At 38.9% G+C, this 18959-nt stretch overlaps 1 protein-coding gene across 1 annotated transcript; it reads left to right on the top strand.

Moving 5' to 3' along the window:
• Window positions 1-3268: 3268 nt before the first annotated feature.
• gpsm2 (G-protein signaling modulator 2) lies at window positions 3269-18813 on the top strand. Its single transcript, XM_015386718.1, has 16 exons — window positions 3269-3491; window positions 6396-6434; window positions 9133-9465; window positions 12392-12613; window positions 12695-12830; window positions 12930-13069; window positions 13177-13300; window positions 13383-13498; window positions 13874-14029; window positions 14120-14228; window positions 15295-15424; window positions 16419-16495; window positions 16616-16798; window positions 16879-17038; window positions 17129-17319; window positions 18525-18813. The coding sequence occupies exons 3-16, from the start codon at window positions 9401-9403 to the stop codon at window positions 18693-18695; spliced, it is 1980 nt and encodes a 659-aa protein (XP_015242204.1). The 5' UTR covers window positions 3269-3491; window positions 6396-6434; window positions 9133-9400; the 3' UTR covers window positions 18696-18813.
• The last annotated feature ends 146 nt before the right edge of the window (window positions 18814-18959 follow it).

Raw genomic sequence — 18959 nt, 5'->3', positions numbered from 1 at the left:
ATGTCCGATATTCAATTTTAAGGCCGATACAGGCCGATACCGATAGGGGGCCGATTATATCGTGCATCCCTAATTAGTATAGTAATTCAAGATGGTTCTACAAAGAACTAACACAAGGACTCCGAAATCCCACACCACACTTTTTAAATGTGTATTTTGTAACAAAATAACATGTATGATTTTTCTTTCACTTAACAATTTTGTTCTTCTTGTCATCTTCAAATCTCAATACAAAACATGAAAGTCACAGGCATTACTTTGTTTAACAACATGCTACTAAATTGACATAAAGGATCATAGAACAATTGGCTACAACAGGATTTTAATCATATCAGCTGCATTGAATTAATTAGCAAAGTAGAGACAAGGAAAGCTACTAATTGACTTACCGCTGAGATGAATGTTTGCTTCTGAGGCAGTTGATTCTGCCTGGGACAGATGTAAAGCTAAGGAGCTCTCCAGATCACTTAGGTGGAGACTTTCATCCTCACTGAGCTCAAATACAATGCTCTGCTGAATGCACCTCTCCCACAGCACAGTGGGTTTGCCCTCTCCCTGGACGTCCTCATCTAAGTCGTCAGATTCCTCCATCGAATTTTCCCTCAGATGAAGATATATGTGACTCAGCTTCTTCTTACCTGTGTTTGGAGCAGAAAAAACGGAGAGGGCCATGTAACACCTGTTCATCCCTTAGCAACACAGGTTGTTAACTGACAACATTGGATCATAATGTCTTAAAGGTATGAATTATTCAACAGAATGCCTATAGCAAAGTGTAGCGTAACTATCCAAAGCTATTGTTTGAAATTTATGTGAAGTATTTGGTGTGTTGAAAAAAGAAATTGTGTGAAAGATCCAACGTTAAAATATATGCATGAAACTTTTTTTAACTAAAGGATTCTTGGTCCAATGGACTGGCATCCAGATTATGAAATGTCTCTAAAGATTGAGACTCAGTGAATACAGGGCCTCGCCTTGATGAAAAAAAAACAAACAAATTGACAACAGCTTACCAGCTGTCAGTTTATTGTTTCAGAGCTACACTGTATGCAACAAGAAGACCTTTTATGGTACAGTGGATGCAGCTGGGATGATCAGTGGGTCTTTTCTTACATCATTCAATAAATCTGTATATTAGCCCACTTAAACACCACAGCCTCTTTCTTCCCTACATCCCTTTAGACCCCTGGTCAAAGGAAACAGAGTCTTTGCTGGTTCGTCTTCATACCTCAGACACTTTAAATGTCAAACTCTGTTCCTGCTATATTTAATTGAAGACATCCTTGACCCAAAGTATTACTCACCCTTAGCTCAATGTTGTAGACTAGAGTCTTTGAAATAAGAACTCTGTGTACACTGCTTTGATTGTTTCTAAATTTGATTTAAATCAGTTCAATTCAGCTTATATATATAGAGCCAATTCACAACATAAGTCATCTTAAGGCACTTTACAGAGACAGTTCAACCAATTCAGAGGAGTTTGACCCTAGTGGTTAGGGCATAGAACTCTGGGTCCCTGAGCAAGACCCTTAACCCCACACTGCTCCCTGTGCGCTGAACAATGGCAGCCCACTGCTCCCCAAGCGGATGTGTTAAATGCAAAGAGTACATTTTTGTGCTCTGTACTTGTGACACTGTAATGACAATAAAGGATGGAGGAAAAAAAGATATACAGTATGGTTGGCTCAAAGTTTTCTAACTAAGTAAAACCAGTTGATTGTATCGACTCAGTGATTCCAAGGCAATCTCTCACACCAAGCATCCTTGTAGCGACGGTGGAGAGGAAAACTCCCTTTTAACAGGAAGAAACTTCTAGCAGAACTATACCATATATTATAGTTTTTCAAAATCCTTAATGCAGTTAGATTCTGCGACATTGTCTTTTTCTTTCTTTGTTTATTTTTAACGCTGTGGGTCCAAAGAAAAGTTATTTCTCGAGAAACACCGATTAATCAGCCAGAAATTCAAAAGGGATCCATTTCCTGATTCCCTCAGTTTGATTATTGTTTTAAAAATGAACAAAAACATACATAAATAGATTTTTTTTTTATTGATTAAATGTCCAGAATATGAGGTATTTAGTTTATGCTAGAGGGTTTGGGACACTCTCTATATCTTTTTTACCAGTATCAAAGGACCTTATTAAGGGCTAATTATTTCTGTTTTATGTGTTATAGTTCTTTAAATTGAAATAAGAAACTGAAAATTTATTTAGTAGAACTGAACTTGAATATGATTGGAAAATGGCATTGTTGAGGAAAATATTATTTAGGTGGCAGAGTTAAGAATATGTTTACCTTTAACTTTAAGAGGCTTTTCAATACATTTTCCCGTGCTCTGTATCTGAAATGCTGCTTTACTAGGTTAACAGCAATATAGCCAGACAGACAAATATATAGCTAGACAGACAGACTGATGGATAGATAGATAAATAGATAGATAGATAGATAGATGATAGATAGATAGATAGATAGATAGATAGATAGATTTATTTGATAAATAGATTTAACAATACATGCCAATTAACTTCTTGTACTGTCATTTATCTGTCAGTGAGATAGTTTACTTTTATATAATTGAAAGCATTAAAAAGAAATTACTCAGCAAAGACAGATTTTAAATGTAGATTCTTAAACATAGGAAGCACAATTAAATTTCAACATTACATCTGTCTCAAAACAGTTATAATTTTCGAGTGTCCAAAAATATTTCCACGTTTCTGTTCTGCAGATGTTGGTGTAAACTCACTGTGGTTATGAGCTGCTCCTTCTCCACTGTGACATCACCTTAGATGGATCAACAACCTCCTGCTGCTGTCAAGAGTTGCTACAGTGTTCCCTCCCTTCCTCTTTTGTCTTATAAGTTCTGGGACGGCTAAAGTTTCTGTGGTATCATCAATAATGCAGCCCACACTGTAGCGCAGGCCGTCTGGACCTGGAAGAACGCGAGCTCGGTCTGGTTGCTATGGGAAACGAAGGGGAAACCTTATATGCTGAGTTAGTAATGGGTTTTAGTAAGAACAGGGTGTTTTGGACCGTTAATATTGTTATATCGCGTGTTTACATACATTTATTGTTTTGAAATAATCCTCCTTAATACAAAAAGAAACAGTTTGTTCTGAAGCTGAAGTATAAGGCGTGTCAAACTGGCACTGACAGCTAAGTTAGTGAAGCACGTCATCTCTTCTCTATTCAAATCTATTGGTCCAATGGTTGCTATTCGGGGCGTGGCTTTCTTTGAATTCTGCTTTCTGATTGGTCACTTCACGAAAACATACATATAATGAATATAATCGCAGGGATTTACGTTTTTAAACCGGAGTTTAAACAAAGTTCTAGCAATGTTGTAAAATAATGTAGCGGTTAGCTGTTTCCGTTACTCCCTTTTCTTTAAAATTAAGGCATTGTATTTGAAGAGGGCCGACGTTCTGATAGTGAGCGAAGTTGAAGAAAAGAAGACAGTTCACCATTGTTCGAGCTGGATCGGTTAACGTAAGTTTAGCGGCTAACTGGCTAACGGTGCTAATGTGTGGCTATAAAGAGAGGATACACTAACAACAAAACGCTTCAACCGGCTGAAGTATTATTTTTTTTTTATGTCTTTGATAGACACACATCTGGAAAGTGAAACTCCGAGCTCTATAGACGTGGTCATTTCAGACAAATATGTTTTTATATTACTTGGAGGCACATAAGTGGACGAGGGGTTCTGTTCATGCAAACTTTAAAAGATATTTAAAAAAAAACCTTTAGAAAGTTAAGAGCTATATCTGGAAAATCCCAACTCTGCTTTTAATTAATTAAAAATAAGAGCAATTATATTCCGTATCATTTTGTCATGAAATACATTTATAAAAAAAACTAATAGGACATACTTGAATATGATCATACTAGACCTGTTAGACTGTAGGTAAATTGTAAACCCTGGTTATTGATCTTGCATATAGTATTGGCTAAAATGTTTATCAGTCTAGGAAACATATGGTAATGTTTTATTAAACCTATTGGCCTTTATTTTGATTCTGATCTACAAATGAGGGGATTTTGGGGAAGAGAACTAAATCTGCCTGAACAGATGTGTTATAGGCAGTGGCGGTTCTAGACCAAGTTAACCAGGGGGGCATAGTGGGCCCGTTTTTTTCATGGAATAAAAAAAAAAAAAATAATCCCTGCTTTTTGTGGATCATGTGGTTCTGCTGGTTCCCACCTTCCAGGACCTACAGCATGCACTGGGATGGTTAGCAGCAGAGTGTGATGAATCATCTCCTCGTGTCTGAGGTAGAGACTGACACGGGAGTGGATTTTCACTCCTGTCCCGTCCCACTCCCACAGAAAAAAATGGTGTCCCGTCCCGGGATCTAGGAGAGGGTTGGAATAGAGCCCCTTCTTCGCCACATCGAAAGGAGTCAGTTGAGTTTAAACGGACATCTTTTTCGGATGCCACCTGAACGCCTCCCTTGGGAGGTGTTCCAGGCACGTCCCATCGGGAGGAGGCCTAGAAGATGACCCAGGACACGTTGGAGGGACTATAGTCCCATTTAAACTACCTCTTTGAAACTGTGTTGAGATCGGTCCGAGCACGGTAACCGAGACAACTGTTGAGTGTAAATGGCACGCACAACTGCACCGGACCCTGTCAAACACAACTGAACTGCATGTTACTAGTTCATCAGTAGGATGCGATTCAGTTCTGGCTCAGTTCTCAGAAAACAAAGAGTGCATGAGCAGACCACGCCATCTCCTTACAGTCACCTTCCGTAATCATGAAATTTCAGACATTCATAAAAATACTGGCTTCCCTACCATGCCACATGATTTCCAGTGATAGTTCTGCTTAGCAGTGTGATTAACCTTAATGTCTATCATTGTTTCCTGCTACTGTAAGCCCTGATTAGACTATCGTTTGTCATATCCACTTCCCAAAAGCCGACTCTGTCAAGTCAATTCTCCAAAGGCTGCCTTGTTCGTCTGACTCTCCACAAACAAGGAAATATCACAATTATAACCAACCTTCATGAATGTTATAAGCACTGCCATGCTGGTCTGCTTGTTTACCTCTAAAGAGCAGTAGTACCGTAGTTGTAGCCATAGTTGTAGACTCCTGATCTAAACTGTGAAAACTGGCCGTATCTTAATATGGCTTAAGATTACAGGTGATTATTATTTTCAAATAATTGTTAAAGTAAATTGTAAATGTGAACTAATAACTCGGTCATTTACTCACAGCAAGAATTGTCCATCTAACCAGGCTCTTGCCAAAAAGTATTTTAAGATTCATACACTAAGCAAGAGCATATTTTGCTGGATTATTCATTTTCTTTTAAGATTCTACTCAGAATAAGTTCAATAATCTGCCAATGTAGTGACAAAATTTCGCTTTGGAAAACTTCTTGAAACCACAATATATATTCTCAAAATAAGAAGTATATTAATCCTAAAACATCTTTTTTATCTAAAAAAGATAAATAAAGAAAAGCTTTCTCTTTATATTTAAGATGGTAAGACTTTGGTTCTGCACAGCAAGATCTGATCTAAAAAAGTAAATAATTCTTATAATAAGAGTATTTCCCCTAAAGCTGAGCAGGTTAATAAGATTATCGCCTGATAGAACATTTTCACTTCCTATATGATGCCAATACTTCATCCTTATTGAATGACACTGATATTAACCCGATACAATATCAACATGAACCATACATATTTTTATTTAATTTTTTTTTTGTGTGTAGAATGGCAAAAAGTTTAATCAAGTGATATTTCTCAAATAGAGAACAATACTTAACATCAGCTGTGATAACAACTGACCAATTTCTTATTCACTAAAAAGTTAAATAAAATTTAACAAAAGTTGATAGAAGCAAAGTGTTTCAATGAGCATTCTAATATATGACATTTTAGAGGAAGGCCAGTATATACAGATATTCATTTTCTGTCTCTTATTGGACCAATTTCCCAAATCAATATTGGATTGGGGCGGCCCTTTAAGATCATTTGCAAAATTTTTGCACTTAAAATAAGATAAATGTATATTACCCACTTAAAATAAGGTAGTACAGTATTTGTTTTTTTTTCTTACCGTATATTAAAATTAAATCCTCTTATTCCATTAGTAAATGTACTTGGCTACCTGCTCCAATTAAGATAAAATACACCTTTTTCAAGAAAAATGTACTTATATTTCAATTTATATAGCGGATGCTTTCAGTATAGGGCCCATAGCACGGGCCAGGGCCCGTTCTCCAGGGGTGTTGAAAACCATTCTACAAGTGGACAGATTACAAGAAACATAACTTAGAAATTGTGTGTTTGTTTTTAATTTTATTGCAAAAACCTGAGGAGGCAAGGGAGTAACGATGTATTGAATGAGTTACTCATGGTCTATTTTTTTCCTTCCAGGCTTCCCAGATTTCCTGTCCCTGTGTGGAAGAATTACCGGTCAGTATCCCTGAACTAACCGAGTTATTTTGGTCTCTTTGTTGTGATGCAGCCTCTGTCTGCCTCTCTGTGTAATAGTGATGTACCCATATTTAGATGTGGTTGTCAGCGGCAGTAGTAATTTCAGAGCTTTGAGGCCAAAAGAAAACAGACCGCAACTATCACAACTACCTTGTTTTTTTTTAAATGAAATCACATCTTTCTTGTGCCTTTAAAAAGACTCGGTCCTTATCTCCCATTATGCCATCATTGTTAGATCTACTTTTTTTTTGTTTTTCTCTTTATGAGCATTTCCTAAAGCATTGTTTGTCCTGGTATAAGCAGAGTAAATAAAAATGGGGAGAGAAACACAGCCAGTTGGCTCATAACAACAGAAAAGGCGGGATAACTCGATGGCAGTTACTGTAAGGTGTGGAAACATGTTCAGCAGTTCTTTGATAGAATTAAACAATATTCCTAATCATTGATCAGTGTGCTCTAAGAGCAGTCCAGAGCTTTTGTTAGAGTTGAAATTGTTGTTGTAGTTCTGCTCATAGTAAGTTTTATAATAGGCTAGTATTTATCGGATATAAATATAAATCTCTGAAAACCAGATAAATCTAAATAGACTCTAAACACGTCCTTTTTACCGGTATGCTGTAGGATTTATTAAAAGCACTATTTATACTTGGCAAAATTTAAGATGCCATATCTGAATTATATTCACATAATCTCCACATTTCTGCTAACAAGGTTGACTGTAAACCTATAGCAAAAAGACTAATCTTAGTACTATATGCACAGTTGTATCCTTCTGTCAATTTCTACCTCTTTGCTTATTAAGATGGTCTTTTATGAACAAAATAGAATACTATTTTTTTTTTAGTTTTGGACATAAAATGATTAAAGTATAAAACAAAGAAGCAAAGTTGTTATTAAATCTACTTTATATCTCATTTTGTTTGATAAAACCTGCGTTAGCTTTGAAATGATAGCACACATGAAGGGAAGCCCCTCCCCTACAGCTACTTGGAGATTGCAACATTTCTGCATTATAAATGCAAACTTGTTTTGGTCTTCAAAATCAGTATCCAAAGTTGAACTTTTAACAGGGTCATTAAAAATAATTAAGTCATTAAATTTTTTTTATTTTTTTATTAAGGCCTTAATTGGCATCAAAATGAATTAAATGTGTTTATTGTGGCATTTAAAATGCTTTCTTTAAAAAAAATACATTTTTATAAAAAACAATTTTGTCAGACATATTATATCACGAAATATTTGCGTGGAACTGCTTCCAGTTGATCGCAAAGACGTATGTTAGGAAAAAAAGCTTGAGTCGGAGAAAAAGCTAGAGAATGGGGAAGAATGCCAATTTCAACAAAAGTGGTTGGAAAATGAGTAATTTGGGGAATGGCTGCAGCCTGTCGACGGGTACCTGTTGGTGGCATTAAAATTATTTCTAAGAGCATTAAAAAGAATTAAATTAGAGTTATTCATTCCTGTAGAAACCCTGTTTAATGGTTTTCTTGATAAACTCTATAATCAAAGGGACACCAACACAGCACATCACTCTGCACTCATTATCCTCTGAGTGATGGCAGCATCATGCTGGGTAAACTGGATATGAGGTTCACCTTCCAGTGACCCTTAACATACAGCTGTAGTTTCAATTGAATGGTTTACATCAAACCTATTAAAATAGTCTCCTGATGTGCAAAGCTTTTAATAACATAGCCCAGTGGTGTCCAGACTCAGTCTTTAAGGTCCAGTGTTGTGCATGATTGACATGTTTCCCTTGTGCAACATGTCTGAATCTAATAAATGAATCATAACCAGGCTATTGCAGAACTGGAAGCCATGCTGGGGAGCTAATTTTACTATTAGAAACCTTTTTGGTCAAACAAAAATATCTCAAGGTGGTATAAAGCATTGAGTTATGGAGCCTGACATTAAACAACCACACTTTTCAGTCATTCTTATTTAAAAAATGTGTAGTTCAGACTTTAACCTTAGCTTATCTCTGTTAAACAATCATGCATGATATGGAGATGTTTGTGGTACCAGAGAGGCTCAAGCTGCTTTAAGAAAAAATGAATATTTCTCCTGTTTTGCAGTATTTCAGCAATTAGACTAAAGGGTTTAACCCATTTTGTTTAAAGCTTGCCTGCTCTATTTCTCATTGTGTGGTACACAAAGGGGCGGGGCACCTCATTTTAAACTGGGGGCATTTAATGGTGGCTTGTATGACCTCATGGAGAAATTAGGTAATGGCTGGCTTGGCTCTTTTACATCATGCAGTCACTCTTTGGATTTGGCCTAACCTTTTCTTCCTCTGGTGAATGGCTTTTTGACTCTTTTTTCTTTTTCTCAGTTTCCGTTTGTTTCCTGCAACAGGTTTCAAGACACTTGTTCTTTTTCCAGATATTTTCTGCTAGCAAACATTACATCCTAAGACCTTCACAGCTTTCTCACCTTGTTGCAACTTAAGAGGTCTCACACACACACACATACAAATGCACTCCAAGCCTGGATGAACTGAGTCACTGTCTTCTGGACTGACAGCTCGGCTCAACCGGCCCCGTCCTTGTTTTATCCCGCCCCGCTCTCTCCCTTTCTGCTTGCCCCACTTGTCCGTGCTGCTGTTTGGTTGGTGTTACCATGGAAGCGGGTAGCCAGAAAGAGGCTTCACATTCAGCATCTTGTGTTCTCTTCACAGAGAGGCGGTGACGCAAAACACACAATATACGAGAGCAGCTGTGTGGACTCGCTCTCAGGACTCGTCGGCTCTAACACTCATGGGCTTACCTCTCTGAGTTTACTCTCAGCACAGCGACAGCTGCAGCTTTTGTCACACTTGGTGACTTTATGTGACTGTCACCAAACTCTTTTTTTTTTTTTTTTTCTACTTGAGATTGTGCTATTTTTCAACCGCAACCATTTTGTCGGGAACGAAACTGGGATTTTCCCTCATATTATGCACTACGATGGACAGCGGTGGCTCAGTGGTTAGCACAAGAGCTGAGGAGCAGCCCTTTCATGTCCGCTACAGGTAGGAACTTTGCTTCTCTCACTTACAGACCAGTCGATTATAGTAGTGTGAAGGCCTCTTTCAGCCTTCAATGGTTCAAATGTTGCTCCGTTTTGGGTTATTTGTAGACAGGTTCTCTATATCAACACATCTGTGCTGTTTTTTTGCTGATGTTGGGCTGCCGTTTGAGATAAAAACAGTAATCAAAGTTGAACTGTAGCATGGAAAGCCTGTTCCTACAAACTCAGGTAAAGTGCTCTTGCAGCAGGTGTGACCCGCTGAAGGAACTTCCTGCCTGGCATAAATATTTAAAAAGTCCTGAAAAATTCATCCCAATTTGTGTCTGCCCACGTGTGTCCACTTAATCTGGATAGGGGACGCCTGTACTAAGCCATCGTTGGGGGTGGGGGAGTGGGGGCCGATGTCTCTAAACTGGCCGGATGGTTCACGTCAATGAATTGATTCCATTAGACCCCAGCACAGAGACCGGCAGCTCTAATCAGGCTACTTAGTGTTCTCCAGCTCGGTAATCTGTCAGGTGCATACTTCACGGATGTAAGCTCAGGTGACCAGGTCGTCAGGAGACAAGAGTACAAGGAGGAAAGACGGGCAGATTAGCCGAGAAAGTGCTGACTGAGCAACTTCCTCGCAGCCATGCATTGGAAGTTAATGCTGTGACAACATCCCGGGCATCTCCTTGAACCTTTTCTCGGGCTCAGATATCTCTGTGACGTCAGACGGCTTATGCGTTTGATCTCACCATTTGTTTTTGACCTTTATCTATTTTTCAAATCAGCAATAAGCTTCTTTTTTTTCCTTTTTTTTTTTTTTAATGAAGCGGATTACTAGATCAGGAGTAAAGTTGTCTGTCCTTGCTTCAGAGAGACACAAGGAGCTGCATTCTGGAAGTCTTATTTTTTCCAAGAAAAACCTCAGTAAATGCCACTCAGGTGTTCCATGTGCCGCTGCTGTTGTTGCTGTAAGGCACGGAAAGAGGGCAGGTAGGCTGGTATTTGCCACAGCAATAGGTATAATGTATGAGGTTGGTGGAAAACAAAGGTATTGTCCTCTAATTTAAGGATTAAGGCTACCGAGCTGCGCTTTGACTGTTTGGGATATCATGTTTGCTTTTGTTGTCAAATTATAGCTTTGCTGGATGGTGAGAAAAGCTACTGTTGTTGGTGTTTGGCGTCAGTGCAGCCGAACATTTTAGCTTGCATATAAGCCATTACATAGTACAAGTCACCTTGGTCTGTTTTATTTTTAGAGGTTTCTAGATAACAAATGGGTATGTTTACAAGAGAAAATGTCTATATCCAAACTGGATGTTTTAAGCAAAACTAATCTTTCGCAACATCTTTTCCTGAGGGAAAAATCTACCTAAAGTTCCAGAATGTTTCTGGACTACTTATTCTTCCATGTATAGATAACGTACTAATCATTGTCTGACAATCCATAACCAGTTTGTGATTGAACTAAGAGCAACAAGAAAATTATATCCATGTTTCTTCATTCAGATAAAAGACAAAATTCTGTGAAGAACTCCCAATATTACAGAACTGTTATCAAAGCAGTTTTTTTGCCTAAATAAGACAAATTATTTTTCTGATTTTTTATTTTTTTTTTACTTTTAAAAAATGTTTATGTTTACATTAAAATTTCTCCCTACATGACAACCTTGAAACTATACTTTTTTATGGGTCTGGGATCAGTTTTTCTTTATTTTTTTAGAAATGTCTTTTTTTATCATAATGCTTTTTATATCTGATTTTACAGTAGGTTAAAGGTTATTGACTGTTTAGAAGATGAATTTCTGCCCAAGGTTTCACTTTTTGTCATCATGTCTTGAATTGTTGCATCAATGTTTCCAAACTAATTTCTTTCCGGGTGATACCATCTATTTTGTAAAGTTCACCAGTACCAGTAGAAGCAAAACCCCTACATAGGACCATTCTGCCACCGCTGTACTTTCAGGCTGGGAGATGGCTTTTTTTTTTTTTTTTGGCTTTTGGAGTCTTGCTTCATCTTCACCGAGTGGCTCTTCAGCCCTAATCTGTACCACACTTTTTTCACAGTGGGTTCAGAATTATTTTCTTTCAGAAGCACCTTTCCTTACTGAATGCTATAAGGGGCCCTCATTAAGCTTCACTGCAAAAATGACCTAAAAATGTCTTAATTTAAGTGTATTTGCCCTTAATTTGAGTAGGTAAACAAGCTAATTTGCCAATGGAATTGGCATTATTTTTACTCTTAAAATAAGATAATTAGATGATATGCACTTAAATTGGGCAATATAATAGATTTTTCTTATTTTAAATGTAAATTGTCTTGTTCCATTGGCAAAGCGGCTCACTTGCCTCAGTAATTCAAGAAAAAATGCACTTATTTTAAGAAAAAAAATATTGAGATTAAAATTTTTTTGCAATGTTCTGACAAGAATGAACCAGGGCCTGAAGGTTAACAGTCTTTTTATACAGTGTATGTAAACATCAGATTTTAGCTCTTGAGGCAAATTTAACTTGGTTTGGATTTTAAAACTGTCACCTAACGTAAGAAAAATGTTGTAGGTTTCCATCAGTTTTTGCTGTTACAGAATGGTGAGCTTTCTGGGGAAGGCAGACCGGATGTTAAAGCCACCATAATAAACAAGCTCCAGTTGGAGCCATTGTTTCCTGTAGATGTCAGGAAGCAGCTCTGAAAGCCTCCCTGATGAAAAGCCTTTTCGCTTTAAAAGGAATTTGACTTTCCCTGTGGTGAGGGGGGAGTCTAACCGTCTGATTTTAGGTTGGAGCCATAAAAGCCAGTTTTTCTTCTACAGTTTATGCAACCTGATTTCCAGTAGCTTTTTGGGGGGAATTCTACCGAGTTGAACCACTTTGTAGCTTCTTTTCTTTTTGAGCTAAAGCTGACTACCCAGGAATTAGAGGGTTTCTCTTTTCTTCTGCAGGATGGAGGTGTCCTGTCTGGAGCTGGCACTGGAGGGCGAGCGGCTCTGTAAGGTGGGCGACTACAGAGCGGGCGTCTCCTTCTTTGAAGCTGCAATCCAGGTGGGCACAGAGGACCTGCAGGTGCTCAGTGCCATCTACAGCCAACTGGGGAATGCCTACTTCCATCTGCATGACTATGCCAAGGCTTTAGATTTCCACCGACATGATCTCACCTTAACAAGGTTAGAAACACTTCAACAAGACCTTATCTACCCTATAAATGTATACAGTTATGTATTGTACTAAAATACAGAGTCTTTTAGAACAATCGGAGACCTGCTTGGAGAGGCCAAAGCCAGCGGGAACCTTGGCAACACGTTAAAGGTGCTGGGTCGCTTTGACGAGGCTGTGGTTTGCTGTCAGAGGCACCTGGACATAGCGAGGGACATAAACGACAAGGTGAGGAACCTATTCAAACTGATCACCAGATTTCAATGTAGAAGTTCTGTTTGGGCTTTTCACACCTCACCCTTGGCATGTTTTCCTGGCTCACATCAGGTTGGGCAGGCGCGAGCGCTCTATAACTTTGGCAATGTGTACCATGCTAAAGGGAAAAGCATTTGTTGGAGTGGGGCCGAGCCGGGGGATTTCCCCGAAGACGTGATGATAGCATTGAAGAAAGCAGCAGAATACTACGAGTAAGTTCCTAAGACGCTGTCTGGGAGTCCTTCATACTCACTCAGACCTCACTGTCATTGCATTTATCTAAACGGACGAATGTGTTGTTGTTGACATGGATCGTTAGAGCAAACCTGGCGATAGTGAAGGAGCTCGGAGATCGGGCCGCTCAGGGTCGAACTTACGGTAACCTCGGCAACACACACTACCTGTTGGGAAACTTCGGTAAAGCTGTGGCGTCTCATGAACAGGTAAGGGGGAACCTCTGACAGACCTCCCTTCCTCTGTGGTCTCCCCTGACAGTCCTTGAAATACATTCTGCTTTGCTTCTAGCGTCTGCTGATAGCCAAGGAGTTTGGAGATCGCTCCGCTGAAAGGAGGGCTTACTGTAACCTGGGAAACGCTTTTATCTTTTTGGGGGAATTTGAGGTGGCAGCTGAGCATTACAAGTAAGCCGTGGTCCATGCATGCATTCATACATGTTTAAAGTGTAAGAAAAGTATCATGGTTAGTGCTACGCATTGGACCGCAATTAAATTCCTCGAAGTCTGTGGTTAGAATACGACAGGATGTAAAAACTGTTTATGAATAATTTAATAAATAACACATATAAAGATTGTTGGAGCAACACAATAAATGGAGCTCTGCATGTTTTTTCTGTGTGACGTTATCACACAGCCTCTGTTTTTCCTGTTGTGTCTGAGCTGCTGAATTATTTGCTCTGTTACTAAAAAACTAATAACTAAAAAAAAGTTTCTCTAATGCTGAGAGGAACCATTAAATGGCATCAGAATAAAGCTGCTTTGTCCTTTTTTGCCTGTCAGGAGGTCGCTGCAGCTGGCGAGGCAGCTGAAGGACCGCGCTGTGGAAGCGCAGGCCTGCTACAGTCTGGGTAACACCTATACGTTACTTCAGGACTATGAGAGAGCCATAGACTATCACCTGAAACATCTCATCATAGCTCAGGACCTCAACGACCGGTACAAACACACAAGAGTTCATTGTGTCTGCTATGTCTCAACCATAGTATACCAAGAGATTTAGATGTTTTCTTTTTTTTCTTTTAAAAGGATAGGGGAGGGCCGAGCATGCTGGAGTCTCGGAAATGCTCACACTGCCCTGGGGAACCACGATCAAGCCATGCACTTTGCCGAGAAGCACCTCGAGATCTGCAAAGAGGTGATAGACTGAACCACAGCAGAGCAATAGACAGGGTTTATGAACAGTTTAAATCTAATTTAGGCCTCAAAGGAGCAAAAAGCATGTTTTAACCTCTTGGTGTGCTGTTCAGCACTGTCTGTAGATCAAAAGACTACATTTTAATGCAACTTTCTATTACAGTCAATAACATACAACGGCTAATTTGGTTATACTAATTATATATATGATGGATTTCTCACATGAAAATCAGACCATTTTGTTGTACAATATAAAATGGATTGTTTGCCTCGTCTTGTCATTTTGATTTACAGTAAAGGAAACAGACTCAAGGTGTTGGCATTCGGGCAGAAAAAAAAGAATATTCGTGACGTTCTTGATGTTTTTTTGACGATTACTGTGGGTCGCCAACAAGCCCCTCTGGGCTGCATTAAATAATAATAACTGTCTTATAATTAAATGAATCATCAGGCCATATTGAATCTAATCAACTTAGCATCAGTTAAGCCCTGAGTGGAGGCTGTTCACATGCACGAGGTGAACATATAGGCGTGGTCAGCCTGGCAATGTAAACAAGAGCCTGGAGAACAGCACACAGATGGTGTGTGACGTCTCACCATAATCCATCTGAAAATGTCAATTTAGTTCTTCAAAAGACTATTTTTAAGTCTTTTTTTAAAATAAGAAATTTTTGACATTTTGCTTTTTGCTCCTTTATGAAGTTGGAAATGTGTCCAGGTGTCACATACCAGGTTGTTTGACTCCTTTCATTAGCAAATCTTTTCATTTCTTTTTATTTTAATCAATCTTTTTTTTTTTTTACATGAAGCAGGTTTATGTTTCAGAATCTGTCCTACTGCATGTTTACATCTCATTCCTGTTGGATACTTAACGACTGGTTCCTTTGGTTTAGAAAAGTTAATATCTTCCTTTTGGTTTAAAATTGAGATTTTTAATTATTAAAGTTTGTTGTTAGTAACCATCATTATGGCCACCTATGTGTTAAAATCACTGAAAGTATAAACCCTGACCAGAGCATTTGACAATGCATTATTCTCACTGGACGTTTTGTTTTCCTTCCTTCCAGACTGGAGACAGGAGTGGGGAGCTGACTGCTCGTATGAATGTCTCAGATCTTCAGACTGTTTTGGGTTTGAGCTACAGCACAAATAACTCCACGCTGTCTGAGAATAAGGAAATAGACTACAACCTGCATGGTAAAACCCTGATAATCCTGCTGCTTCAAACAAGAGTGTGCGAGGTTCAGTTGAGAGATTAGCTTTGGTAAATAGTATAAAGTACAAATAATAGAGGTTGATGTAAATCTAGAGGAGTTGGTCTTTGTCTCGTTATTGTAGGAACCTTTAGAGTGACACAAAGTTTGAATCAAGCTATTATTTGCACTGAGGTTTCTAATAATATAGATGGGGGGGCATCAGGGCTCTTTCTGTTTACTGAGAACAGACCAAATAACTTAGACAAAATTTATTGTAATTACGTATACACAGAGTGTATACAAAATGAAATTTCGTTGCATACATCTTTTCAACAGTATAATGATATTGGAGTTGGAGTATAAAAAGATAAACATTATCAATATAAAATGTAGCAGTGATCAGAATGTAACAATGTAGGAGAAAAGAAACAGTTTCAAATAATGTTGCAAGAAGGCATTAATATTAAAAAGTTCAGTGCAGTGCAAAAATGAATATAGTGCAAAATGCAGAACATTTGAATTGTGTCCTGTTTAAAAGGATTATTAAAGTTCAGCAAGTTGGTAGTGCAGAATAACGATCTAAGTGTAATGCAGAGTCCCGTTTAGAGTTTAACAGTCTGATAACAGAAGCGGATACTGTGAAGCCTCTTTCCAGAGGGCTGCTGGGAGAATATTCCATGGTTGGGGTGTGAGGGGTCGCTGATAAGGTTAAGAGCTCAGGACACGCAGCCATAGGATAAAATAAGCGGTTTCCTGTCAGTTTACATGTTTCACATAAGAACATCCCCAATGGTGCATCATCTGGACCTTTATTTCACCAGTAAATAGTTGCTGCTTTCTGTCTTAATAACAATCTAGTGTGAATGTCTGCTTTGGTCAGAGACTACCTGCCAGCTTCAGCCTCTGAAAAAAAACATGTCAATGTATACTAATTCAAAATGCCAAAAGTTATACACTGCAGGTGGAATAATGTATGCTGTGTTTATTTTAAATAGGAGCAAAGCCCAGGATGAGCAGACGACACAGCATGGAGAACCTGGAGCTGATGAAACTCACACCTGACAAGATGAATGTAAGAACTGCTCACACAGCGCAGCATTTTACTGCTCCTGAAAACAGGATCAGTCTTCTGGGTTTTATTTCCCTTCTTGAGATGTTTTATTTTCTAAATCAGCTTGGTTCTGTTTTGAAGGGTCAGAAGTGGAGCAGTGAGATCCTGACCAAGCAATCCAAACCCTCCCTGACCAAGAGCTCCTCTAAGCTGTTCTTCGTCAGCCGTCTGCGAGGGAAGAAGAACAAAGCCGGAGGCTCCACTAAAGTCCTTCAAGACACCAGCAACACTCTGGACACAAGTCAAACATCTGCACCACAGAAAGTATGTAGCGCTGCACTCATTTATGTCCTTTAATGATCCCGATCGGTTCTCATTTATTTCTTGTTTTCTTTTTAAATCAGCGACCCTCTCCTGACATGCTCGGAGATGAAGGCTTCTTCGACCTTCTGAGTCGGTTCCAAAGCAATCGTATGGATGATCAGCGTTGTTCCATACAGGACAGAGGCAGCAGGTTGTCCTTAAACAGTGGAGCAGATTCACCCCCCAGAACCATCAGAAAATGTGAGTCCAAACAACCAATCAAGAAAAATAATTAAAGAAAATCCCTTGAGTAACGCTTTATTTCTAATATTGATTTGTTTTAATCTGTAGCTGTATCGGAGTCTGTGAACATATCAGGATCCTCTGGGAGACGGTTGGAGGAATCGTCAGCAGCGGGAGGAAGCCTGCCGGGCCTGAGACTGAATCAGGGCAGCAACCAGGCGGTGCTGAACCACCTGATGGCCAACGCCGACAATGCCGAGCCTGATGACGACTTCTTTGATATGCTCGTCAAGTGCCAGGTGATCATTCAGAGCTGGGAGAGACTCGGCTGCTTTTAGTCCTCTTTTTCTTTTCTATAAATATTCTATGTTCCAGCCTGAAAAAGCAAACAAAAATAATCTTATAGACGCATCCATCATATATCTGCTTACAATCATTTTTTTCCTGAAATAAAAAAAAAAGTGAAATAAGAATAAAGATTAGCTATTGATTTGGATGTTTAGGACTTAATATCTGATCAAAACTACACATTTTGTTTCACACAAAATTTAATAAAATTGATCAATGTTAACATTCAATGGGTCAGATTTTCTGCACTCAGAAAAATGAACAACTACCCAGACAGTTCCTCACAGAAAACATGGTAGATGATCGACAGCTCCTAGAGGCGAGGGTTCGCAAAATATAAATATTAAACATTTGGTGATTAAGTCCATAAATATCACCACAATCGACATCAGTAATGCATCGCTTGTTTCTTTCAAAAGGAAGATGATCCACAAAAGGTCATTGTGAAAGAAACTGGCACTTCAGTGGTTTATACGAGTACGTTAATGGAAAGTTAAGGGGAGGGGAAAAAGCCTGATCGGAAGAGCTGCGCAAGCAGATCTTTAAGAATTTGAGGCAGATTCACCTAGGTACTATTATAGTAGTAAAACAGCGTATTTGCTCTGACTCTCGCTGCCTAACAGACTTATCCAGGAGATGGATTCTTAGTTTAAAGCTACGCTGGAACCAGAGGCGGTGGTTTATCATCTGGATTTTAAATTCTGGATTATAAATGCCACAGTTGCTCTGTGGCATTTAAACTAAATGTTAGATTTGAGAATCAAGATCTGAGTCTGGTGGAGGAGTGGAGAACCAATCATCTCTATGCCAAACTGCAGGGATTCAGTCGCTCATGCAAAAGGAGCCTTTGCCAAGTACTGTTGCCTTTAGTGTACATGACATTGAAATTATTTGAAGTATGCAGATATTTCTGTATTTAACATCCTTTTTATTGGTCTTAAAAATATTCTGTCTGAGGAACTGAACTTTAGACTTGATGTATTGTTAAGCACAGGGTGTTTCCCTTTTTTAAATTTCTGAAATAAAATGACCTGTTGCAGAATATTACAATTTAACTTCTATTTATGGCAGGACCATTAACTTTGCAGTTATTAATAAGAAATTCTGACATGAAGAATGGACTAAACTGCTGCTGATTGTGACGTCTCCCTTACAGGGCTCCCGTCTGGATGACCAGCGCTGCGCCCCTCCCCCTCCTCCGGTCCGAGGACCCACTGTACCCGACGAGGACTTCTTCAGCCTCATCATGCGCTCTCAGGCCAAACGAATGGATGAGCAACGCGTTACGTTGCCCTCTGCAGGAAGGCCCACCTCCAACACGAACTGAACAAAGCACTTAAAGGGACAAAAATAATCACTTCTTTTGTTCTTTTGCAAAAAAAATCATGAAGTGGACGATGACTGCGACACAAATATCTCGTTTCGTTACAGTTGTTCTTTATGGACAAAAAAAAAAAAAAGCACTGTAAACATTGTACAGCCTATGGAAAAGATGTTTGCACACCAGCAATTTCAGCAGTAGCTTTAGGGACTCCTTTTGTTGTTTAAATCTCTTTATGAAATTACTCTTTTATGAATGCATTTCATTTAT

This window comes from Cyprinodon variegatus, unplaced genomic scaffold (genome assembly GCF_000732505.1).
Source record: "Cyprinodon variegatus isolate N-32 unplaced genomic scaffold, C_variegatus-1.0 Scaffold374, whole genome shotgun sequence".
NCBI classification, from domain to species: Eukaryota; Metazoa; Chordata; class Actinopteri; order Cyprinodontiformes; family Cyprinodontidae; genus Cyprinodon; species Cyprinodon variegatus.
This window is presented reverse-complemented; position numbering and strand designations above follow the sequence as displayed.